This window comes from Oncorhynchus masou, chromosome 17, assembly GCF_036934945.1.
Source record: "Oncorhynchus masou masou isolate Uvic2021 chromosome 17, UVic_Omas_1.1, whole genome shotgun sequence".
Taxonomy (NCBI): Eukaryota; Metazoa; Chordata; class Actinopteri; order Salmoniformes; family Salmonidae; genus Oncorhynchus; species Oncorhynchus masou.
The window spans coordinates 27815563-27842140 of record NC_088228.1 but is presented as its reverse complement, the minus strand read 5'-3'; the positions used below and the strand labels follow the sequence as shown (position 1 = coordinate 27842140).

At 46.2% G+C, this 26578-nt stretch overlaps 1 protein-coding gene across 2 annotated transcripts; it reads right to left on the bottom strand.

Moving 5' to 3' along the window:
• On the bottom strand, positions 1-26180 carry LOC135558790 (desmoplakin-A-like). Of its 2 annotated transcripts, none has more exons than XM_064992925.1 (24): positions 25778-26180; positions 24219-24303; positions 22936-23057; positions 22579-22720; positions 18414-18539; positions 18254-18313; positions 17976-18143; positions 17661-17765; positions 17308-17403; positions 17072-17197; positions 16233-16391; positions 15849-16003; positions 15533-15659; positions 13574-13760; positions 13047-13291; positions 12627-12808; positions 12281-12419; positions 11831-12024; positions 9528-9690; positions 9294-9377; positions 9012-9119; positions 8129-8227; positions 6118-7926; positions 1-5524 (listed from the first exon to the last, which is right to left on the bottom strand). In XM_064992925.1, the coding sequence occupies exons 1-24, from the start codon at positions 25981-25983 to the stop codon at positions 2282-2284; spliced, it is 8130 nt and encodes a 2709-aa protein (XP_064848997.1). In that variant the 5' UTR covers positions 25984-26180; the 3' UTR covers positions 1-2281. The 2 variants fall into 2 exon arrangements, with proteins under 2 accessions (XP_064848997.1, XP_064848998.1); XM_064992926.1 differs by having other exon boundaries at positions 7429-7926; positions 25778-26176.
• Between the last annotated feature and the right edge of the window lie 398 nt (positions 26181-26578).

Sequence of the window (26578 nt, the reverse complement as noted above, 5' to 3'; positions counted from 1 at the left end):
TTGGGAAATTAACTTTTATTTTTCAATTGTTTGGAATACAAAATATATCATTACATAAAATCTATTCATAATGGTTTATTACTTGTTTTGTAATTCAGTACCATTGGGACATTGTGTTGTAAGGCGTAAGTCATTGTCAAGTACATTCATTGTTACTTCAAAGGATTGCTTGAAAACCAAAATCAGATCAGCAAATGTTTGCCAGTGATTGAGTGATATAAAAGCAAAATTAAAAGTCAGATAAATTAATATTGTAGACATTGTAGGTTAGATGCTGTGAGTCAAGGACATTGAAGCAGTAAGATATTCCCTTTACATAACAACAAAACATTTGGTAAAATGTTATATATTTCAATACTACATTTATTTTCAAGTTAAAAAAAAATCTAAACATCTACATGGATTTTAGATTTCATTCTAACAAACTGTTATCCATCAAATGGTTGAATATGTTCAACCTTTATACCCCCAAACCAGATTTAGCTAACAGAACAAACCAAACTAAACACAATCAATCAATGAAAGATATACCACATCACAAATTCTACCCTATCTAACCCACTTTCCCTCTCCTCAACCATAGCAAATGTGCTACATCACATCTACCCCCATCTACTCTACACTAGAGTTGCCATTTTCAGCCCAAACCCGACCCAATCAATGAAAGATATACCACATCACAAATTGCACCCCATCTAACCCACTTTCCCTCTCCTCAACCATAACAAATGTGCCACATCACATCTACCCCCATCTACTCCACACTAGAGTTGTCATTTTCAGCCCAAACCCGACCGCTGGACATGGAGTTCGGAGAATTTATTCGGGCCGGATGGGGTTCAGATTTGCCGCACTGTGTAAAATACATTTTTGGACCGTGATTGTCTTCGTGAATACTAGCGTACCTTTGCTTCTACTACTGCTCTCTCTCTAAAAATCTCTCTCCCCCTCCCTCTACTAGGCTTAATGATGAAGGAGAACAGGGAGGGTAGGACCGAGCCCTGCGTGCGCATTTGTGTGCCAAACAGGTGTTAGATTAAAAATGGTTTAATTTCTAGACTTATTGTTTAATTATTCAAGGCTCCCTTTGTTATTTCATTTTCAAAATAAAATGCCTGATTGTATTTAAGGCCATGAGTGACTTGTATGCTGTGTAATGACATGAATGAATGACTGAGATTAAATATTGATGTAAATTTCGCTAAAACAGCTAAAGCAGGATGTGCTCTCATCTCGATGGTGAATAGATTATATACGTTTACTACAGCCTACCAGGCCTGATAATGATGATGATAATAATAATAATGATAACACTTAGTTCATTCATCATGATACCAATAGAAAATAATAGCAACCAATATTTTCAAAAGCATGTGAGTCTCGTGTTCATATTTCTATAACCTCTGCAGGCTTTTGGAGTTGCCTATACAGAGTCAAGTGCAAAATATGAACTTGATTTAGGCTACATTATTGCATGCAAAATGTTGCTGATCGGTGACAAGATGAGCAAACTAATAAATGAGCTACCACCTCCACTTATTTGCCCAGCCAGAGATCAACCAATTATACAGACTCAGTGAAACAAAATAACATTGATTGATTATCAGACAAGTCACAAGGTTTAGGTAACTATGGGAGTGAAGAGTAAAATCCACATGTTAAGCTATATAACAGGCTCATGAGCACTCACCTCAACTTAGCTAACATTTTCCCAGCCTAATTGTAAACACATATCCAAACGGTGATTCAGTGAAAACAAACCCCCACGCTTGTCTAAAAGCAGCGCGAAGGCACTGTCCCAATCAAAACGGTGCTGAAAATATCATCAAGGTTGACCACCCATGGCTACTGCTTTAAATGTATTATAGGCTAACGGTTGGATATGACTTTGGGAGTTTCCATAAGCAAAAATGTGATACATGCCTTCAATTGCATTAGCCTATAGCATACTTAATTCCAATATTTTCGTAATTCAGTTGATCATAACTAGGCCTAAGGTGAGTTTTCCTCTCTCTTCTCGCTTTTCTAAGACAAGGGCTGTTTCCACGTCTCCTCACTCCGCTGCCTACCGCTTCCGCCGCATCGTTCTCAGTTTAAATCAATATGATGTCTTCTAGAAATCTAGCTTTTTTGGGGGGTTTGGGTTCATAACATTTCTATGATGTCGGACCGGGCCTGAGCTCGGGCTTCAGCTCATCGGGCTTGGGTAAGACCAGGCTTTAATTTTCAGACCCAAAAACAACTACTCCACACCCTCCTTCCCCATATGTGTGTTTTAATATTAGAACTTTGAGTTGACGCTTAAGGTGTTGGAGGCAGAACTGGTGAAGGTGCTGTAGCTGGAGGAGTAATCCACACTGCCCCTGCGGGAGCCACTCCTGGACCCAGTACGAGAGGTGGCCAGTGAGCCAGCCCTGGAGCCCGAACGGGAGCCTGGGTTGGACACGTTGTAAGGGCTGCTAATGCCCTTGCTGGACATGGAGGAAGCCTGGAGCATCTTCATGCCATTGCCTTCCTCCACCATGCAGCTGTCCATGGCCTCTTTGTAGGAGATCTTCAGCTTGGTCTTGGGGCAGGTCAGGTTCTTGGTATGGCTCCTTGTGTCCTGAAGCTTCTGTGCTCCTTTCCCATCCAGCCAGCCCCTCCGGATGGCCGTCTCAATGCTGGTCTTCTGTCCCTTGCCGGGTTCTAAAAGCCCTCCTGTCAGATACTGGAACTCCATGAACCTTGTGCCAGCCTCGTAAGGCAGCCATTCCTCCTTCATGGCCTCGACCACAGACATCTTCCTCTTAGTCTTCACATCCTCGAAGCCCATGAAGGCTTTCTGGGCTGGCTTCAGCTTGGTGGCCATGTCATCATCGATGAGGCCTTGGTGGACGGCATCCTGCAGGTTAAGCCGCTGGCCATTGGTGGGGTTGATGATGCCTCCAGTACAGGCCTGGGCCTCCAAAAGCTTCTGAGCTGTAATGGCATCAACTATGCCTCTCCGTAGAGCCTCTGGGATGGTGATCTTCTCCATTGTCTCCATGTCAAAGATGGCCGCTATGGGGCTCCCTTCATCAAACTCAGCTGTTGGGGAGAAGGTGATGGATATGCTGTTGAAGCGCTTGCGGACGGTGGGGGAAGAAGGGCAGGCCTGGGTGGGACTGGTGCAGGTGGCCACATCTTCCATGTTGCTGGCGGTGATTGACAGCTCACTCAGGCTGCTCTTGCTGGTGATGAGGTCGGCAAACTTGGTCAGAGTCAGGGTTCCTAAACGATACTGATCTAGGGAGGTCTGGTCGATGATGCCGCGGTCCAGGGAGTCCTGGATGTCATACTGTGCACCTGTCTTCCTGTCCACCACAACCATACGGGCTGAACCATCAGAAGCTCTGATGGTGATCTCCTCCCACTCACACTCCTGCTCTGAGAGATCCAGAAAGGTGTCATAGTCGATGAGCTCTTTATGGTAGGCTTCCCTCACGGTCATCTCTTTTCCAGTGTCAGGGTCTACGATCACTACCCTCCTCTTACGCAGGATGTTCTTCTGGCTGCTCTGCTGAACCATCTGCTGAGGATTGGTCTTGTCCCTCAAAGGCAGAAGAACCAGACCAGTCTTGGGGTCGGTGATACACCTCTCCTTCAGCTGCAGATAGGTCAGGTTCTCCTGGGTGTTGGGGTCAAAGAAGCCCTTGGTGTCGTCTCCTTCGTAGGTCAGGATCTCATTCATTTCTTCATCAAAGTAGCCCCTCTTGTAGGCAATGTCTACATCGATACGGTGGCTCTCCTTGGGGTCGATGATGCCACCACTGGCGATCTGAGCCTCTAGAAGCCTGATCCCATGGCCCTTCTCAATCAGATCCTTCTCGATGGCTTGGAAGAGGGAGATGGTGTTGCCAGTGTGGGGGTCTTTGTATCCAGTGACTGCTTTCTCTGCAGACATCAGCTTGTCTTTGAACTCTTTGCCCACAAGGCCTCTCTTCCAGGCCTCCTCTACATTCATGCAGACATTGTTGATAGGGTCGATCACAAAGCCGGAGGCAGCCTGGGCTTCCAGAAGTTCCAGGGTGGTTCCTCGTCTGAGCAGACCTTCCTTCATGGCCTGGTAGATGGTCATGATCCTGTTGTTTGCCTCATCATAGATCCCCGCAATACAGGTAGAACCATGCAGGTAGTTCTTGAGCTTGTCCTCAATTTCCTTGCTGCTGAGCTTTCCCTGGTTCAGCTTTTGCACATCGGTCTCAGACAGCAGGTTGGAGTTGATCAGCTCTGTGACAGACACCTCTCCCCTGAGACCCTGCACGGTCATGGTCTTCTCTGGGACTGGAAGGAGCAGCAGGCCAGAGGCGGGCTCCATCCTACACTTCAGCCTCAGATCACTGTAGCTGATCTTCTCCTCGGTGATTGGGTCCAGATAGCAGGCAGGTTTCTTGTTCAGAGCCCTGTAGAGGTCTTCGTCGATCAGGTTGCGATCAAGCGCAAGGTCTTTAGGCAGGAACACGCTCAGAACGGGGTCCAGGATGCCGCCAACGGACTCCTGAGCCTGCAGCAAACGGAGGGCTGTCTTCTTGTCCAGACGGTTTTGCTTTAGAGCCTGTCCGATGGACAGCAGCTTTCCGGTGTATGGGTCCTTGAAGCCTGTGCCGGCTGCTTCAGCTGTCATCAGGGTGTCTCTATCGTCTGTGTCCACCACCCCTCTGGAGCAGGCAGCATCAACTGACATCTTCTCGTTGAATTTGGGGTCCATGATGTGGCCGGTGGCAGCTTGGGCCTCCAGTAGCATGATGGCACTCTCTTGGCTGAGCAGGTTCTTGGTCTTGGCCTCAGTGATGGACATCCTGCCGTGGGGGCCTCTGACCATCCCTGCAATGACGCCTGTTCCCTTTAGGCTGAGCTGGATGTCGACGGCCACATCCTCCACGGTCCTCTTTCCCTTCAGCAACTGCTCCAGTGTGGCCTTGCTTATGATGCCACAATCACACAGCTGGTGGGCGGTGACCTTTCGGCGAACCCCATCGAACACCAGCTTGGACGGATCCACAGTGACCACTTTCTCGTCCGTCTGGGTCTGGATGCTCATGGAGTCAGGCCTCTGCTGCAGCCTCCTTAGCTCCCTCTCCAGGGAATCTCTCTTCAGGGCCAGATCCGACACTTCCCCCTGTGAGCTTTGCAGCCTGCCCTTATACCTCTCCTCCACAGTCCTCAGCTCCACCATCATACGCTCCAAATCGCTCTTCAGGGAGAGCCTCTCCCTCTCCATCTTGTCCTTGTCTGAGTCACATTGCCTCATCTGCCCCTCCTTCAGTTCATACTGGCTCTTCCAGTAAGTAAAGTCCTTGTGGATCTTGTCTCTTTCTTCCTGGAGACGCTGTTTGTTGCGGAGCTCAGTCTCAAGGGAGACCTTGACGCGGTTCAGTTCCTCTTCATAGCGACCCTGGCGAGTCTTATCCTGTTCCAGCTGCTTCAACTTGATCAGAAGGGTGTCCCTCTCAGACAGGATCTCAGTGTAGTGGTTCTGAGACTGCTGCACCATCATGGAGGTCTGGAAGGGGAAGAGAAAATAAGACATATTGGTCAACACTCCCATTTAAAAAAAAACTGTATGGATAAAGACTGTATAAATCATTACACATTAAAAAAAGTTACCCTCTTCCCTTCTGGTAAAAATATTGAGGGAAGAAAGATGAACACTATTGTTAGCAGATTGTTAGCAAATTTCCAACAACCAGCGAATGTATAGCCTTAATTTACTGTAGATATTGTGAGTGCAGTGAAAACCATGGAAGCAGTTAGGTGGTGAACATTAGTCCTCTGAGAAAACAATTCAGTTATTGATAAAATACTTATAGAATTTAGCCAGTTAGTTTAGGAATTATTAATAATTAATGAATATTTCATAGTTGAGTAATAGTTATTAATTGTTAACAACAATAAAATTGTTATTTGAGTGAACAAAAGGAAAACCATTTTCTCATGCAAAAGTTTGAGAAAAAAACAAACAAACAGAATAATAGAAAACATTAATTTATCATGTAAATAATTTGAACTTGATCCTCCTAGTGCCAGTCATTCATGCAGAGTTGTTAGAAATAGTTGAAATGATTTGGAATTGGCCCCTCAGATCAATCAAAATACCTCAAATGATTGCTTTTGGACTTTGTCTAAATCCGATTTGAGTTTTTCCCTCTCCTTGGTCATGTCCTTGATGAGCGCTTGAAGTTCCAGTGTCATCTTGCTGCTGCTCTGGAGCTGGACATGCAGGGAAGAGATCTGGGATGTATCTCTGTCAAGTTTCAGTTGTTCTTTCTCCTGCTTTACTCCTCTCATTTCCTCCTCCAGCCTCAGCCTCTCCTTGGTCAGCTTCTGGGTCAGGCACTGGAGTTTCTCGATTTCTGTGGTGGCATCATTGAGCAGCCGGCTCTTCTCCTCAATGGTTTTGTAGAGGCTCTCGTTGCGGAGATTGACCTCACGGACCTTCGCATGCGCCTGTAGGAGCTGCTGTTGGAGTGCCTTTAGCTCTGCGGATACCTGACCCAGGCGATCTGTGGTAGCTGTGTGCACACGCAAGCTCTTGTCCAGAGCCTCCTGGAGAGGCCGGAGCTCCTGATCATACTTCCTTTCTGAGGTGGACACCTCTTCCTGCCTGGCCTGGAGGGTGTTGATGGTGGCGGTGTGTTCTCTGCAGCTCTGCGTCATCTTCTTCAGCTCAGACTCTATCCTCTTCCTGCGGGTGAACTCATCCTGGGTGGTTCTCTTCTGCTTTTCCACCTCCGCTTCTAGACTGTTCACCATGACCTGCACGTCCCGGATGCGGCTCTGAAGACTGGCGGACGTCATCTCAGCCTTGGTCCTCTCATTGGTCTGCTTTTTGAGCTCCACTCGGACCAGGTGTATCTCCTGTTCTGAGCTTTTGAGCTTGTTGATGACCTCCCGAGAGGTGGTCTTACTGGTCTGCAGCTCAGTGTAGGACTGCCTCAGCTTGATGACCTCTATCTCCAGGGCACTCCTACACTTGCCCTCCTCATCTAGGTTGTATGTGAGCAGGCTGATCTGCCTGCTCTTTTCATGGCTGCTCTTGATGGCCTCGGCCAATGCTTCTTTCTGCCTTAGCTCCTCTTCTCCTCTCTGGGTGACCAGGGTCTGGAGCTGTATCTCCAGCTCTCTCCTCCTCCTCGACTCCTCCGTCCCCTTAGACCTCTGCTGGTGGGCCTCCTCCTCTGCCTTCCTCCTCATATCCTCAGTCTGAGTCACAGATAGTCTCAAACTCCTCAGCTCCTCTTCAAGATCACTCTTATCAGCTTCTAGTCTTTCACACTGCAGTTTGAGCTCGGCCATGTCCTCTTGTTTCTGCTGAGAAGCCTTGAGGATGGTGGTCTTGGTGACACGTATCTCCGACTCATAGTTTAGCTTAAGGTTACTAATCTCCTGGTTGCACTGCGTTCTTACCTTAGAGATATCCTGTTCCGCCCCGCGCCTCCTTGTGGCCTCCTCTTCCAGCTGCATCCTGAGCCTCTCCAGCTCACGCTCCTTGTCCTTCACCGCTTTCTCCAGGTCAATCTTGGACCAGTTGACCTCGTCCAGCTCCTTCTGGCGCCGGCGCACGGCTGCCTCGTACTCTTCCTGCTGGCTCGTATAGCGCTCCTCGGCCAGCCTCCTCTTCCTCTTCTCCTCATCCAGCTGGTAGGTGAGGCGGGCCAGCTTGTCACTGAGCTCAGTCAGCTGGCTGCTGGTGGTGTCCAGGCTCTCCCTTGCCACGCTGGCCTGCATGGCTGTGGTCCTCTTCACCTCCTCCATGGAGATGAGCTGTTCTTGAGACTGTGAGAGCTCTAGCTTATAGCTGGACAGGGCATCCTGTAAGGAACGGTTCTTCTCGCAGTGGTCCTGGATGTTATCCTTCAGACGCCTCAGCTCCTCCTCCAGAAGCTCGATCTTGGTGTTCCTTATCTGAGGGGGAAAATAGAAGAGTCACAATGAGATAATAGTCGCAATGAAAAGTAGTTGCCCTTAAAAACTAGGATCAGATTAACCCAACTCTATCATAAACAAGGAAAGTCATATCACTTCCAGAAATTAATCATTTGGAGGAAACTCATTTGCTACATATGGCAAACACATAATTTTTATGATTCTGCCATTACGCCCATACCTTCAGTTCCTCCATGTTTTTCAACATCTCCCCCAGGAACTTGTAATAATCACTGGAGCGGGTCAGGAGCTCAATGTAGCGAGACTGGAGGTCAGTTGCCTAGTGGGGTACAGTTAGATTAAATAGGTAAACAAGCAGTCGTAGACTCACTCTCTCTAAAACATTATAATAGAGGAACTGCTATGTACACTTAGAAAAACGGGTTCCAAAAGGGTTCTATGGCTGTCCCCATAGGAGCACCCTTTTGGGTTCCAGGTAGAACCCTTTTGGGTTCCATGTAGAACCCTTTTGGGTTCCATGTAGAACCCTCTGTGGAAAGGGTTTTACATTGAAGGCATACCTGGAACTATGGGGACAGCGGAAGAACCCTTTAAGGTTCTAGATAGCACCTTTTTTAATAGAGCCAAATAGCAAATCAATCCAAAAAACAAGGATTACCACACTGGGATTAACATCACTGTAATGCCTGTAGAGTATTATGACTGGCATTATGCCACCTTAGGTTTCATGAACTCCTTTATCCACATTACCAGGGTGATTACCAGGGTGATGAAGAATGTGTTTGTTTTCTATGATGATAGTGGACTGTATTCCTGCTTTGCATTTCACATGTGTACTTGATGTGCATCTTTGTAATTACAGGGCTCATTTGAAAAAGACAAGAAAAAAGACCAGGCCCTGCATAAAACATAACAACCCCCCCCCTCCACCACACACACACACACACACACACACACACACACACACACACACACACACACACACACACACACACTGCTCTAAACAGCCAAACTGATCCTACTCTGAGACGCTTTATATATACGGGCCCTTAAATCTTTATAACACTGTATACTGCCCCCTGTTGGACAGGCTGGTTCATTACCTCTTCTCTGACCACAGTGGCAGGGGACTGGAGCACGGTTCTCTTAATGGGGATGTTCAGCAGGGTCTCCAGTCCAGCACTGTAGGAGGCCAACTGCAGCTCATAGTCCTGGAATGATGTAGAACCACGTATGAACACAAGCATTTCGTCTTTATTTCATTCTACATGCTACAGTATGATACGTTTTTTTTAGTTGGCGGTGTGATATGCAAACTGGTACGATACTTCTAGTGACAACCAAATTCAAGGTGTTGAGAGAGGTTGTGAAAGGTTGACATTCACCTTGATGGAGGCAGCGCAGGTGTTTGCATCCTTCTGTACAACCTCCACCTTCTCCTTCTTCCCTTTGATCTCACTGTGCAGCACCTGTCCATCAAACATATCGTGTCATGAGTGTGTTCCAATCTATCAATCATACCCAAAACAACCAGTTAGTCGCTGTACTGTACAGAATTGTACGACAGCATTTTGGGAGGAGAAATTTTTTTTGGGGGGGATGGCTGTGCAGTGGCCTACCTTCTGTCTGTTGAGGTGCTCCATGAGGTTCTGGATGTCGCTGAACTTGGCTGCCTGCAGGGTGTCCTGGCGCTGTTTAGCATTGTCTATCCACTGGTCTAACACTCCACTGCTCTGCTGGAAATGTCTTAGCTGTTTCTCCTGCTTCTCCAGGTCCCACACTCTTATTAGAGGGATGGAGAAAAGGAGGGAGGGGGAGAGGGAGGAGAACGAAAAAGGTAGAGTCAGTCCCATGGTCAATTGAGTTGCTGACTACCAGCAAAAAGAAGACTATGTAATGCAAGGAGGCTGAGTGTGATGGATCCCCTACTAGTGCATAGAAGCAATTATTATGAAACATCAGAACTGGATTAGAGAGTGATTTCATGCACAGCAAACTGGCCAGTCTTACCTTGCTTGATTTCTCAGTGTAACATGTCGAGTGTTGATTCAGAAGTGAAATGAACACTTAGTGGTGTCAAAGTACCCCAGTGTTGGTGTTAATAACTAGTGTCGAGTGCGATTGAGACCTTTTTACTCTGTGGAGAGTGAAACACTCCCGTCAAAACCACGGCCATCTTTATCTTTTATTTTCCAGCATGCTCTACTGCAGCTCCATTGTTTTGGGATTGTTTTTAATATGTGTTCTTGCATATACATCGATTGATTCATCTTATGGTACACAAAGATAAATAACATACATTTTACTTGGTTAGATTTATTGCACCAGTTGAAATGGTTTAGGTTGTCTCCTTTATCAAAGCTCCCAAAGTGAATCAAAATGTTGCATTTTGCAAGCCAGCATAATGTGACTGGGGGTCTGATGTGGTTCGCGATGGGGAAACAAAGCTTCCTGAAGCATTTAGCATTTCTGGCCAATTGTGTCAAAAATAGGTTAATTACGTGAAGCTATGATCAACACGTTGTACACTAGTGGCACTTGCTGGTCAAAAGAATTTAGAACAGACGAATGCATATAGATGATGCCGTAGCGCGTTGTGCCGTGCGCACAGTACCAATTTTGCCTTCTACCGAAACCAATACCAAACCAATCAGGTGGTTGTTTGACAAAACAAGGCCTTGGGCGTCATTGATCACGTGCTTCTGATAAAGTGATACAAGCATCGCACTGCTTCAAAGCAAACTGCTTAGCGATTTCGGCGCATGCCTCGGAGCTCCGGTATCAAACATTACATCACTAAATGTGGCCTGTAAACTAGTAGATTCCTAACACCACTGTGTTAGGGTAAAACATGGCCTTCAGGGTAGCCTAGTGGTTAGAGCATTGGACTAGTAACCGGAAGGTTGTGAGTTCAAACCCCCGAACTGACAAGGTACAAATATGTCGTTCTGCCCCTGAACAGGCAGTTAACCCACTGTTCCCAGGCCGTCATTGAAAATAAGAATGTGTTCTTAACTGACTTGCCTGGTTAAATAAAGGTAAAAAAATAAAAATAAATTAAATACTGTATGTAATGTATTTTCATAAACAGTTACGTTTTGTATGATAACATACAGTACAAACTCAATTGGTAAAGTCCACAGAACAAAGAATGTTCTAATTTAACAACCATGTCTCTGTCACTAACAAATATAGTCATGGGTGGTAACTCTACTAATCACTCAAGAAGTTAAGGTACACTGGGAATTTATATTCGAGGAATGGCTTAGTGGCAACATGGCTTCCAATTCGTTATTTTTGGCCACTGGTGAGTGGAAGTGCCTTTCTAGGGAGTTTTTCCTAGCCACCATGCTTCTACAGCTGCATTGTTTGCTGTTTAGGCTTTTAGTTTAGTTTTCTGCTCATGTAAAAAGGCCTTTATAAACACATTGAATTGATTGATTGAAGTTTTGTATCGTTTGTGGTCTATGGTTATGTTCATTTAAGTTGGAGAATGTCTGCTGCCAGTTTTGAAGTCTATAAATGCTAATGAGCATGTTGAGGTAAAGACTAGTAAGTATTATATTATATTATTTCCTTAACCCAACACATATCTTTCTGTGATGGTTAAAAATAGTATTGCATAACACCATTGGTACAAACTATATACACTTCCTAGTGTTAAAAATACTATATAAGGTGTTATTGCATAACACTGAAAGTGTTAATTACCTAACATCAGCACTATGCTGATCAGCACATCAGCACTAAGCACTGTGTTCATTTAACACTCTAAAGTGTGGACCCGTATAGACACTGGGCCAGTGTTAAATTGAACACTGTCCGTGTTGATTTAACACTGGAGAATTTGCTGTGTGTGTTTAGAAGAGTCTGTAAGAGTGTATGTGAGAAGTGTATGTTTAGAGATCTAAGTGACCCTCACCTGCTGTCAATCTGGGTCTGGATGCGTCGCCAGCGGTCAGACATCTGACCCACCAGGTCAGCGTACTTGGACAGGTCCACATCACACTTGTGGAAGGAGGCGGAGATCTGACTGTTCACGTGCACTGCATTGACCAGGTCACTCTCCATGGCCTTCAGCAAGTCTCTCTTATGTTCCAGTTCAGACTTCATTTGCTGCAAGGACAGACAACAGACAGACAAGCCTCAGGGAAAACACTGACACTCTTCTAGTTGAAATTACACTCCCCTTTGCAATGCCATCACCGGCATAGCCATTGTGCAGCAGACCACACAACAACCCAGAAGCCTCGCATATTTGTTTATATTAGGCCGTTCAGAGTCAAACACTCACAGCACTCCATAATGTACACACTAAACATGGATTGAAAGATATGAATTGACAGCAGTTGTAACTGACGGTTTATCTGACCTTGAGGGAGGATCTGTAGTGCTCCACCTCGTTGAGATCCAGGGAGGTGGTCTCCTTCTCAGTCAGACGGGCCTCGTGGACCTTGATGACATCCTCAGCCTGGAGGAGGCTCTGGAGCAAGTTCCGCAGATATGACAGTCTACACAGAGAAAGCAGACGCCCGCACCACGTTACAACACCATCTCAACAAACGACATTTCAACAGTGAAACAACACCACAACAAACTATAACCATTTCAGAGGTGACACATACCCCCAACAAACATTTGCTAACCAGTATGTTTCCGCAACCATTTCTTAACATCAGAAGAAGACTAGAAGGCGGGAGCTCCCGTGAGAGCCATACCTCTGGAGGTAGGCAGAGGATAGTCCCTGCAGATCTCCCAGTTTCTGGTTGAGGAGGTCCAGCTCTTTCCTGAGGAACTTGGCCTGCTCTGAGTCTGCTGCTGTCCCTTCCAGCTGCCTGAGGACCCTCTCCCTTAGCCTCAGGTACTCATCACGCACCCCGTCCAGATTATGGCGTATGCCCTGAGAACCAGGATCAAGGGCTAGTCCATCATGTACAATAGATTGCGTTGAGGACTATCAAGATTATTCAAAGAGAAATACACAATTGGATAGGATTAACCACACAGGTTGCCCTTCATTGCTATCGCCTATCCAGTCATGTTATCTCAGATACATTGAAGACAGGAGGAAGTTAGTCAAAGTTTTCACAGGCCCCTTTTCTCTATCGAATGTCTTTGTCGTTGATGTGGTTGCATACCTCCAGCTTTAGGAGACGCTGTGAGCACTCCTGCACACTGTTCTCCCCCAGGGGCACATGGAGGTGGTGGCTAAGGCCGGACTCGGCCAGCTCCAGCCTGCGTCTGAGGGCGTGGAGGTCACTAAGCAGGGTCAGGCTGAGGGTAGAGCTCTGCAAGGTATTGGTTGTCTCCGCCTTGATGGGCGGCTCATGCTGGACCACCAGCTTGACCACCTCCTGCTTGACCACGTCCACTTTGGATTGATCTGTGAAATGAAATGGAACCAATTTGAATTTAGTGCACTGGCATCAAATCCAGTAGCATAACATATTAATGTAGTAACCTATATCCAACATAATGAGTGATTTCTTGGCAAACATCTGTAGCAATTGGGGTCACAGTGTCCTATTTCAATGACTAAATTCATTCTCTTAAACTCCCTGACTCTACGATTTCTGTTGAACTGATGTGGTTTGCAGTGTAGACAGGGAAGGAGTTCAGCCATCTAAGGAGCTCCACTGGGTAGACTAGGTGCCCTAAGACTCACTGTATGTAGGCAGCCCTATGACCAGTGTGTCGTAGTGGGTCTGGGCTCCAGAATACTGGCCCTCCATCTTCTTCTTCTCATCCTCTCCAAACATCTCGGAGCCTTGGCTGCTGCGGAGAAACTCCTGGTAGTGAGTCTCCAGACTCTTTATGATGTTACGGTACTCCTCAGGACGCATCTGGGACAGCTAGGAGAGAGAGTGAGATTTACAACTACTGTGGGCTAAGAAGACTACTCTGAAAGACCACCAAGGGGAGAGAGAATGCTTACTAAACATACATTTGAAGTCGGAAGTTTACATACACTTAGGTTGGAGTCATTAAAACTCGTTTTTCAACCACTCCACACATTTCTTGTTAACAAACTATAGTTTAGTAGGAAAACCTGCAAAATCGGCAGTGTATCAAATACTTCTTCTCCCCAATGTGTTTCAAGGCCTACCTTCAAACTCAGTGCCTCTTTGCTTGACATCATGGGAAAATCAAAGGAAATCAGCCAAGACCTCAGACAAAAATTGGTAGACCTCCACAAGTCTGGTTCATGCTTGGCAGCAATTTCCAAACGCCTGAAGGTACCACATTCATCTGTATAAACAATAGTACGCAAGTATAAACACCATGGGACCACACAGCCGCCATACCGCTCAGGAAGGATACGCGTTCTGTCTCCTTGAGATGAACGTACTTTGGTGCGAAAAGTGCAAATCAATCCCAGAACAACAGCAAAAGACCTTGTAAAGATGCTGGAGGAAACAGGTACAAAAGTATCTATATCCACAGTAAAAATGAGTCCTATATCGACATAACCTGAAAGGCAGCTCCGCAAGGAAGGAAACTGCTCCAAAACCGCCATAAAAAAAGCCAGACTACGGTTTGCAACTGCACATGGGCACAAAATCGCACATTTTGGAGAAAAGTCCTCTGGCCTGATGAAACAAAAATAGAACAGTTTGGCCATAGTGACCATCGTTATGTTTGGAGGAAAAAGGTGGTGGCTTACAAGCCGGAGAAAACCATCCCAACCGTGAAGCACGGGGGTGGCAGCATCATGTTGTGGGGGTGCTTTGCTGCAGGAGGGACTGGTGCACTTTACAAAATAGATGGCTTCATGAGGAAGGTAAATTATGTGGATATATTGAAGCAATATCTCAAGCTTGGTTGCAAATGGGTCTTCCAAATGGACAATGACCCCAAGCATACTTCCAAAGTTATGGCAAAATCGCTTAAGGATAACAAAGTCAAGGTATTTGAGTGGCCATCACAAAGCCCTGACCTCAATCCCATAGACAATTTGTGGGCAGAACTGAAAAAACGTGTGCGAGCAAGGAGGCTTACAAACCTGATTCAGTTACATCAGCTCGGTCAGGAGGAATGGACAAAATTCACCCAATTCATTGTGGGAAGCTTGTGGAAGGCTACCTCGAAACGTTTAACCCAAGTTAAACAATTTAAAGGTGATGCCACCAAATACGAATGTATGTGAACTTCTGACCCACTGGGAATGTGATGAAAGAAATAAAAGCTGAAATAAATCATCCTCTCTACTGTTAATCTGACATTTCACATTCTTAAAATAAAGTGGTGATCCTAACTGACCTAAGACAGGGAATTTTTACTAGGATTAAATGTCAGTAATTGTGAAAAACTGAGTTTAAATGTATTTGGCTACGGTGTAAGTAAACTTCCGACTCCAACTGTACTTACTTCTTGTTGTGGATGAAAAATATTGAGATGTTAGAGTTAAACAATAACGTATGAATAAGACCAACACTTGACATTTCTAAAACACAAGTTAATAGATCTTATCTCCAAATGGTAATGTAGGATATTTGCTTCCTAAAACCTTTGTTCCCTGTTCACATTGTGAGTACAGTGCTATTGTATTATGTGACAGATGCTGTGTAGTACATCTAGCAGATGAGGGCCGCTGTGTAAGTGGTAGTCTTGTGTAAGGCCTTACCATGGTGAGGGTGAGAGAGTTAATGTGGTTGATGTCTTTAACACAGTACTGCCAGGAGATGAGGCTCTTGATGTTGATGTAGAGCTGATTCCAGATGCCCATGATGGCCTCGTAGTACTGCTCATTCCTGCAACACACAACATAGGATCAGTTACTAATCAATGATGTGTTTGTGTCATAATAGTAGGAAGTCAGTTGATCTCATCTGACACCAGCTTTAATGAGTTTTTATTATGTATTGTAATGTCATTTTTATGGCAGAGTTATGGCAGTAATGTCAGAGAGCCAGACAGCGTGGATGTTGAGGGAGTCTTACTTGTTGGCCAGTCCAATGCTGAGGGGGTTGGGAGGGGGGATGAGGAGGCACACAGATGGGATCAGCATGTCCAGACCTCCAGGACCCGTCACGTGCCACTTACTGCGCTGGGTGTTGTCCGTCAGGATGCCCTCGTCCCCCTTGAAGATCCCTTTCTGATGGACACAAAGAACACATGCAAAACAGTGTAAACTCGCTATTGTTCCAGTTCTTCTCTGCAAATATTGTACGTGTGTGTTGGTGGTGGTAGTGGTAGTACACAAGCAGTGTAGTATACAAGCATATACACAAAAATGTGCATCTGCTACATAAGATCATGGGTTAATAATTTAGAATCTGTGTTTTTTCTTATCTGTGTGCGTGTTGTGTGTGTGTCTGTCTGACCTGGTCTTGCTTGAAGTCACACAGGGCCTGTACTATAACAGGACTAGGACTACTACTCTTCTCCTCAGGGTTACGTGGTCTCAGCCTCACGATGCTCTTGGACTTGTTGACCAGGTTTTTGACCTGCCTCTTATTCTCCATGATCGTCTCCTTCTCTCTCTGGGGACAAACACACGTCATATAAAGGTCACGGAGACAGGTCCAATAGTCCTATAGTTATCCCTAAAGCTACTTGTCCTCCCATTGAAAAAACTAGTTTTATATCTGCAACTTTCTCACCAACAATAATTCAGTTACATATCAATCATGTCTTGGGACACATGAACCACCCTAAACAATTGCAATATAACTGAATGTCATTTGCATTCTGTTGCGCACATGCAAAAAAAAATAAACAAGCCGGAGCGGTTTGCCTTGCTAACATATGAGGGAAGGAGTTACACTCAACAACACACAGATATTGGATCTTAATTTGAGCCAGTTTGTAACAGCAGGAAAATAATCCGGCAGCAACAGGAAATGTGAATTATTATGTGGATTATAATTAATGGACATTTTTGTAGGGTTTGACACATTTTTCGTTTGGAACTTCAGAAGCCTTTTTAAACCTCAAATACACTGAACGTTTCACATTTCCTGGATTGCAAATAAATTCACCTGCAACAGGGGGATCAACTTAAGATCCTGCATCTGTATAAGTAGTAAGGAGGGTTGTCTAATATATAGCAAAGATGCTCACTCCACGTCCATCATACTCATGTCAACTATTTGTTGATATCATGAGAGTTGTGGGAGAGATCCTGTAGAAACATTCCCAGGTGTCAGTCAATTTTAGCTACCTCAAGGTTCCTGAGGAGCTCAGTGAGGTTCTCCAGAGATGTTCCTTTATCACAGGTGAACTTCTTACGGATGTTCTCATGCTCCTTCTGCAGCTTGCTGTAGGTCTCATTGGCCTCCTTGAAGAACTGAAGTGGAGCGGTAAGTTTAGTAAAAAATGACCTATGGTAGCTTTTAAGCAGCATCGTGTGTGTGTGTGCGTCTGTGTGTTTATGGAAGTATGCCCTTGTGTGTTCACCTGACTGTAGGCAGCGTTCTCCTTCAGATGGACATGAATACACTTGGTGATCTGGAGGAGCCAGCTCCACTGGGTCTGCAGAGTGTCCATGTAGGCCTGGGGAACAAACACCGCCTTTTAGCTAGCAGCACCTCCATAAATAGTCTAGAACAAACTGATGTTTCCACTTCACTACTTATGGGAGGCGAAGGGTAGGGTTGCATAATGCCGGTAACTTTCCCCAAATTCCCAGGTTTTCCTGTGTTTACACGTCTGATTCCAGGAATCTTCCAACCTGAATTTCTAGAAAACCTGTGGATTTTGGGAACGTTGGGGAAATGTTCAACCCGAGCTAAGGGTAAAGCGACTCTGACCTCGATCTTGTCTGAGGCTGGGTGATTGTTCTTCAGGAGGCCATCGACTTTTTGCTTCAGTTTGTTTAGCTCCTTCTCCTTTACCTCCAGGGCACTCATCAGTTTCTGGAAAGAGACAGCGCGAGGACCTTCAAAAAGGCCTCTACAGCATAGGAATCTAGGCGTGTCTACTCATGGTAACCAGTGCAAGGACTTTGATGTCCGTTGTTCCCATGTTAGTTTGTAAATAGTTAGCAAAGTGAAAACGAAACTAGGAAGTGTAACATGAGACCAATGAGTGTTCAGAACTGATATTATGTCAGTGTAAAGCCTTACGGAGTAGCTTTCCTGTTTCTTGGGGATGTAGACGTCGATGTTCTTGTCTCCCCAGTTGAACACCAGCTCCTCCTCCTCTCTCTCGTTGACCCACATGATGGCCCTGGAGATCTCCTCGATCATGTTCTGCAGCTCTCTCAGCTGGCCCGTACGAGCAAATGACATTTTCTGACAGAGGAGAAGAGTTCAATGTTAATACACTAATCATAACTCTGAAGAAATTAACGATCAAATCATTGTATTTTGTTCAATTGATTGTTGTTAATATGGACTCATACCTGAAGACTGTCCCATTCTTGCTGTAGGGAATGAAGGCCACCCTTGTCATCATTTTGGGCCTAAGTAAAGACACAGACAATCAGTAGGTTATATGTGAACCATGTGACCTGACCAGGAGGAACTCTGGGCCCAAGTTACAGTCAACTCTACAGTACGTACCAGCTCATCTCTGGCACGTTCCACCTCTTGGCTCCTCTGTATAGAGCTGTGGAACTTGTTCTGGTTCAGGATCTGTTGCTCGATGGCGGCTGCGTCCTCACCCCACGGAGACGTCTCGATCAGACGCTGCATACAGACAGACACACAGGAGAGATACGGCTTACTTTACCACAGCGACACTGCGAAACAGCATGCCACCAAAAGATTCATTACATTATTATTACTGAATAACAAAAGTACAATTTGGTGTCATTTATTTAGCAATTCTATTGAATATTTCCATATAAGCTGTAGGACAGTGACAACGTGCTACTGAAACCACATCTGTTTGTATGGAAGCCTAAATAAATGTGTTTCCTAACTCCATCCTCTAGATGGTAGTAAATCATAATTAACTGTTCCCACTGTCAGTGTGTCTGGCATCAGCAGGAAACTATTCCACCTATTCCCCCTGTAGAGAGTTCACTTCACTCCACTCATCTTTGATAATGAAAAGGGAGAGCGCTGTGCTCAGTAGAAACTAGCTGGGATGGTTGGCCACCACACCACCCCCAGACAGTTTCTACAGAACTGCACTCCCTTTTTCTTCTCTCCTTCCTTTTGTTTTCTTTCCCCACCCTTTTTTAAATGCATTTATGTTTGTAAGTTGGTATGCACAAATGTCTATTCGGTGAGCTACACTGTCACAGTGAATATAGAGGTAGGAGAGGGTATGTGGGTGGGGAGAGAGGGCATGTGGGTGGGGAGAGAGGGTATGTGGGTAGTGAGAGAGGGTATGTGGGTGGGGAGAGAGGGTATGTGGGTAGGGAGAGAGGGTATGTGGGTGGGGAGAGACGGTATGTGGGTAGGGAGAGAGGGTATGTGGGTGGGGAGAGAGGGCATGTGGGTAGGGAGAGAGGGCATGTGGGTAGGGAGAGAGGGTATGTGGGTAGGGAGAGAGGGTATGTGGGTAGGGAGAGAGGGTATGTGGGTAGGGAGAGAGGGCATGTGGGTGGGGAGAGAGGGCATGTGGGTGGGGAGAGAGGGCATGTGGGTAGGGAGAGAGGGTATGTGGGTGGGGAGAGAGGGTATGTGGGTGGGGAGAGAGGGTATGTGGGTGGGGAGAGAGGGTATGTGGGTAGGGAGAGAGGGCATGTGGGTAGGGAGAGAGGGTATGTGGGTAGGGAGAGAGGGCATGTGGGTGGGGAGAGAGGGCATGTGGGTGGGGAGAGAGGGCATGTGGGGTAGGGAGAGAGGGTATGTGGGTGGGGAGAGAGGGTATGTGGGTGGGGAGAGAGGGTATGTGGGTGGGGAGAGAGGGTATGTGGGTGGGGAGAGAGGGTATGTGGGTAGCGGGAGAGGGTATGTGGGTAGCGGGAGAGGGTATGTGGGTGGGGAGAGAGGGTATGTGGTTGGGGAGAGAGGGTATGTGGGTGGGGAGAGAGGGTATGTGGGTGGGGAGAGAGGGTATGTGGGTAGGGAGAGAGGGCATGTGGGTATTGAGAGAGGGTATGTGGGTGGGGAGAGAGGGCATGTGGGTGGGGAGAGAGGGTATGTGGCTGCGGAGAGAGGGTATGTGGGTGGGGAGAGAGGGTATGTGGGTAGGGAGAGAGGGTATGTGGGTGGGGAGAGAGGGTATGTGGGTGGGGAGAGTGGGTATGTGGGTAGGGAGAGAGGGTATATGGGTGGGGAGAGAGGGTATGTGGGTAGGGAGAGAGGGTATGTGGGTAGGGAGAGAGGGTATGTGGGTGGGGAGAGAGGGTATATGGGTAGGGAGAGAGGGTATGTGGGTAGGGAGAGAGGGTATGTGAGTGGGGAGAGAGGGTATGTGGGTGGGGAGAGAGGGTATGTGGGTAGGGAGAGAGGGTATGTGGGTGGGGAGAGAGGGTATGTGGGTAGCGGGAGAGGGTATGTGGGTGAGGAGAGAGGGTATGTGGGTAGCGGGAGAGGGTATGTGGGTGGGGAGAGAGGGTATGTGGGTAGCGGGAGAGGGTATGTGTGTGGGGAGAGAGGGCATGTGGGTAGGTAGAGAGGGTAGGTGGGTAGGGAGAGAGGGTATGTGGGTGGGGAGAGAGGGTATGTGGGTGGGGAGAGAGGGTATGTGGGTGGGGAGAGAGGGCATGTGGGTGGGGAGAGAGGGTATGTGGGTGGGGAGAGAGGGTATGTGGGTGGGGAGAGAGGGTATGTGGGTGGGGAGAGAGGGTATGTGGGTAGGGAGAGAGGGTATGTGGGTAGGGAGAGAGGGTATGTGGGTGGGGAGAGAGGGTATGTGGGTGGGGAGAGAGGGTATGTGGGTGGGGAGAGAGGGTATGTGGGTGGGGAGAGAGGGTATGTGGGTGGGGAGAGAGGGTATGTGGGTGGGGAGAGAGGGTATGTGGGTAGGGAGAGAGGGTATGTGGGTGGGGAGAGAGGGTATGTGGGTGGGGAGAGAGGGTATGTGGGTGGGGAGAGAGGGTATGTGGGTGGGGAGAGAGGGTATGTTGGTATGGAGAGAGGGTATGTGGGTGGGGAGAGAGGGTATGTGGGTGGGGAGAGAGGGTATGTGGGTGGGGAGAGAGGGTATGTGGGTGGGGAGAGAGGGTATGTGGGTGGGGAGAGAGGGTATGTGGGTGGGGAGAGAGGGTATGTGGGTGGGGAGAGAGGGTATGTGGGTGGGGAGAGAGGGTATGTTGGTAGGGAGAGAGGGTATGTGGGTGGGGAGAGAGGGTATGTGGGTGGGGAGAGAGGGTATGTGGGTAGGGAGAGAGGGTATGTGGGTGGGGAGAGAGGGTATGTGGGTAGGGAGAGAGGGTATGTGGGTGGGGAGAGAGGGTATGTGGGTGGGGAGAGAGGGTATGTGGGTAGGGAGAGAGGGTATGTGGGTAGGGAGAGAGGGTATGTGGGTGGGGAGAGAGGGTATGTGGGTAGGGAGAGAGGGTATGTGGGTGGGGAGAGAGGGTATGTGGGTAGGGAGAGAGGGTATGTGGGTGGGGAGAGAGGGTATGTGGGTGGGGAGAGAGGGTATGTGGGTGGGGAGAGAGGGTATGTGGGTGGGGAGAGAGGGTATGTGGGTAGGGAGAGAGGGTATGTGGGTAGGGAGAGAGGGCATGTGGGTAGGGAGAGGGTATGTGGGTAGGGAGAGAGGGTATGTGGGTGGGGAGAGGGTATGTGGGTGGGGAGAGAGGGTATGTGGGTAGGGAGAGAGGGTATGTGATGGCTCAAATAGGGTCACGAAAGAGAAACGTTTTCATTGTTGCTGTTTTACTGTTGCCAAATACTCCTGTCAACTTGACTTGCTAAAGAGAAGGAGAGAGTGTACACAACACAACACAGTGACAAGTCAGAAGGACAGACATCTGGGAAAGAAAAACTTCTGAGATAATGATAGATAAGGAGTGAGACATAGGGATGTCATTTTTCATTTACCTAGTCAAGTCGGTTAAGAACAAATTCTTATTTAAAATGACGGCGTAGGAGCAGTGGGTTAACTGCCTTGTTCAGCGTGTCAGCTCGGGGATTCGATCCAGCAACCTTTCAGTTACTGGCCCAACTCTAACCACTAGCCTACCTGCCACCCCAAATAGGGAGGGGTAGGGAGTGGTGTGTGTGTGTGACTGAGCAGATTTAGTTGGAAGCATGCAGGGTGTGTTCGCATAGGCATGTAAGTCATCAGTCTAACAGTCATGTTCCACAACACTGTCAGTAGTGAGTGTTAGATTTCACATTCCTCTCCTTCTTTTGCCCCTTTTTCACTCTCTACTGCTCAATCTCTCCCTCTCTCTCTCTCTCTCTGGTATGTGTTCTCTCCCCCTTGTTTGTCGTTTCTCTTTCATCACTCTCCCTCTCTCTCTTTTCCCTCCCCCCTTCATTCGCTCTCTGTAAGTCCCCCCCTCTCTATCTCTCGCTCTCTTTCTGAGGAGCTTATGTTTTTGCATCGTAGTGGTTTGAGTTTCAGCAGGCCAGAATCTGTGATAAGATTGGTGTCATGCTCCAACCTCCCTGCACACACACACACACACACACGCACACACTCAAACTATCTATCCTACTGCTCTAAACCGGTTTGGAGCTTCGAGAGAAGGATGGCATGTCTAGGGGGTGAGTTCCAGAGTGATGCAGTCATCTATTTCAACCTTTGCAATCACCTTGAGGGGGAATCGGTAGATAACCTGCAATTAAACCTGCATAATTTTTCTAGATTGAATACCTTCTGTTGGCCGATCCAAGACATGGCATCAGTGTAGGTCCTCCCCCTCTCTTCCCAGCCAATGCTGCCCCTGCTCTTCCTCTGGGTCGAGCCAGTGATGGAGGAGGTGATCCCACTCTGCATGTTCTGGAGATGCTGTATGCTGTAGGGAGGGTGAGACAGCAAATGTCAGACATGAAAGATAAGAGTGGATTCGTCCCATCTGTTTTTGAGCACAAATGTAAATGCAAACACGTATGCAAATGAATGTATCAAACACACACAATCTCTCTCTCTCTCTTTCACACACACAAACACATGAGCACACTCTCGCTAGCTCTCTCTTTCTCTGTCTCTCCATCTCTTTCTCTGTTTTACCTCTTGATGATGTTGTCTTTGGGTTGTTTCATGTGCTGCAGCTCCATGGCACATCCCTTCAGCTGGTCTATGGCCTCAGAAGACATACTCATTAGCTTGTCCACCTCCCCCGCTGGACCACCCTGGGGGAGGACAATCATATGGTCAGTACAACAATACACACACACACACACACAGTCAACACAGTACTGTCAATACACCCACACTGTCCACAAGACTGCCCAGTAAGCTACTATGTCAACATGGTAAGCACACCAAAACAGCCAACAAGACAACCGCCTAACACCTGAACATGGCAACACAGTACACGGTACACACCAGTGGGGGCTTCTGAGGGGAGGACGGCTCATAATAATGGCTAGAACGAAGCAACATCAAACACATGGAAACCATCCCACTTAATCAGCTGCAGCTATTACCACGGGTCCGTCCTCCCTAATTAAGGTGCCACCAACCTGCTGTGGTACACACTACACCAGCATTTCCCAAACTCTGCCCTAGGGACCCCAAAGGGAGCACCCCCCCCCCCCCCAGCATTACACAGCTGATCCAAATAATTAACAAATCATGAAGCTTTGATTATTTGAATCCGCTGTGGATTTTTTAAATAATTTAACCTTAATTTAACTAGACAAGTCAGTTAATAAGAACAAATTCTTATTTACAATGACAACCTACAGAGGACAAGTGGGTTAAGGGCAGAAAGGCAGATTTTTACCTTGTCAGCTCAGGGACTTGATCCAGCAACCTTTGTTTACTGGGCCAACGCTCTAACCACTAGGTTGCCTGTCACCCCAGTGCTAGGGCAAAAAAACGAAACGCACACCCCTTGGGGTCATGAGGACCGAGTTTGGGAAAAGACAACCAGGAAGACCAGCAAGGTCAAAAAGACCACACCATTATGACTCATAATGGCTGAAAACACTTCAGGGAGGGGAAATAATAATGGACTATTCACGGACGAGAAGGCAAACAGCACTTTTCAGGGCAGTAATTCTAGAGGAGTGCAATATTATCAGTACAGCTGAAGACAGCTGCTACCAATGTTGCATCAACACAGAAAAGAAAACAGCATTGCAAAATCCTCCTGTTTACATAGAAACATCCTGGATAATTCAAAAAAATATGGCTTTATATTTTGTAAGTGGAAGATGAATTATTATGCTAAAGCTAAACCCATTTTAATGCTGCTATTCCACAACCAAACATGTTTGTGTGTGGGCATGTGCATCCACACATGTATGTGTGTTTCTATCCGTAATTGACCTGTGTAAGGTACTTACTGCCTGGAGAATCTGCTGTACTCTCTGCAGGTACTCATGACACTGGCTTTGCAGGAAGGAAGCTTTGTGTTGGATGCTCTGCACACTAAACATGACAAAACAAAGAACACACCATCAGTGTTTGCGACATTGCAACACAACACATCCATTATATTGGCATTATATTAATATTAACAATAACAACAAGGTACGTGACATCGTGAGGTGACATCACGTTCTGGGGGAGGATCAAGTTCAGGGGTATGTGTGTGTAGCAAGTTTCCAACACTTTTCACTCTTGAACACAGTCAAATATCGATCTCAGATCTCAATCTATCGACTTTGACCCAGAATATGTGTTGAGTTGAATAATCTGTGATTGTATTCTGGATAATGTAGCAGAAGAAAAGTGGGTTAACTGGATAATGTATAGAATCAGGGCAATGACCACTATTGTGAGTGTAGTTTTGTCATTTAATACATAATGTAAAACAGTACTTTGTATAATGCTAATCATAATGTAATAATGTGATTCCTAATATCAAAGATAGGCCTAGTTTCAATGTAATATGATTCATCTTAATTAAGTCTAAACAGTGTATATATTCAGTATTTAATATTCCAAAATACCATAAAGATCAATGTATCAAAATAAACTACAAAATACTTGTATTTTGTAATGTATTTAATTAGAATACATGAATTTTGTATTTTAGAATACAAAAATACATTTTCAAATAGCCAGCCTAACAACGTTCTCAGTAACATATTACATAAATGTTGACAGTGACTGTGATATGTTGTTGTTTATCTATCTTAGTTGAATACTCTGACTGTAAGTCACGCTGGATAAGTGTCTGCTAAATGATCAATATGTAAATATATATGTGAAAATGAACATTCCTAAATGAGCTGCAAAGCACACTGGGTGTTATTATTGGTATTGTTTCAGGGCGAAGCATATTAGAATAATACTAAGCATGCTTTGCAATCATGTATTTTTTATTTAGTTCATTTAGCAGAGGCTCTTATCACACCATAGTGCCTTCAGAACTCTGACACCAATGCAGAGTGAAAGTACAAATTACAGCTCTCGAAAGTATATTGTTACAAAATACACTAGAGTGTAGTTCAGGCCAATGTATTTCAAATGACGAAATAGTCAGAAGTAATTGAAATATATATTTCAAATACTTACAACAGAAATACTGCACATTTCTGCTCAAGAGGCGCCACAACCGGTACGCGAACCCTGGTCCAGCTACTGTCAAACCAACACCTAGCCACCTAAACGCGTGATTCGGACCTCTTGGCCTAACGATTAAGGTGTTGGCTAGACAGTTGCTGGAACCCGGTTTGACTTCTGGTCGGGGATAATCCCCGAATTCACTATGATTAAAAATGCTGATCCAATGTTGAATTGATGTATTTGACCAAAAAAGTTAGATTTTTTTTTCACCGTCTATATACAATGCATTTATTCATCAGATTCACAATAAACTAGTCATTAACCATTGGTCCAATTTGTATCCTCTCCTTAATCAACCTTTAGCCTAATTCTGAATGCAAGGTGCACATACCTTGCCCCCCCTCCAAGTCCCCCTCCGTAGCCTCCACCACCTCCCCCCATGGACGTTTTGGAGAAAGTTTGTGAATAGTTGTATCCGTCTCCATATTCCTGTTGATAGCTGTTTCCACCAACGACGAACTGAGTGCCGCTTGTCAGGTCTGGTCGAGAATTAGTCCTCCGACTCATTGTCGGAAGTCTATTTTGAGAGCCGTACATACTAATTTCAAATACAGTTTCTGATTTACAATGTGTTTAAAAAAAAAGGTAAACGGTCTTGAAAGAAATATAGTCCTAAACATCGGAGGAGTTCGTCCCTACGCCCACCCTCTCCGACGTCTCCTGTCGCGCAGATATTGTAGTTACTAGTGTGAGAACACGGAGGAGTGTCGTTTTTGGACAGACCACTCCTAGCGCCAAAGTGTCTTAAACGAAGACAGACAGTAGGCTGCTGTAACGCCCTTTTGTTCATTATATTTGGGGGTAACTTTTTTCTGCTGGGAATATGACGGATAGCTGTGCAAAGAATTTGTCACTTTTTCCCAAACTAAATGCTCAAATGGACAAGTGATTATTATACAATAAATTCGTTGGTACAATTATATTTTCTGTCTGCAAACATAAAAAAAAACAAAATACTTTAATATGGGAATTGGTTTTATTAGGTCGAATAAATTAGATTTAGACACACATAGCGTACAGGTGTGTCTGAGCAGCAGGCTTTAAAGGGAAATTAGGATAGAGTAATGGAGGAGAGAGGGCAGTACACACCCAGTCTGCGGCAGAGGTTAAGCTGTGCTCCAGTATGGGAGAA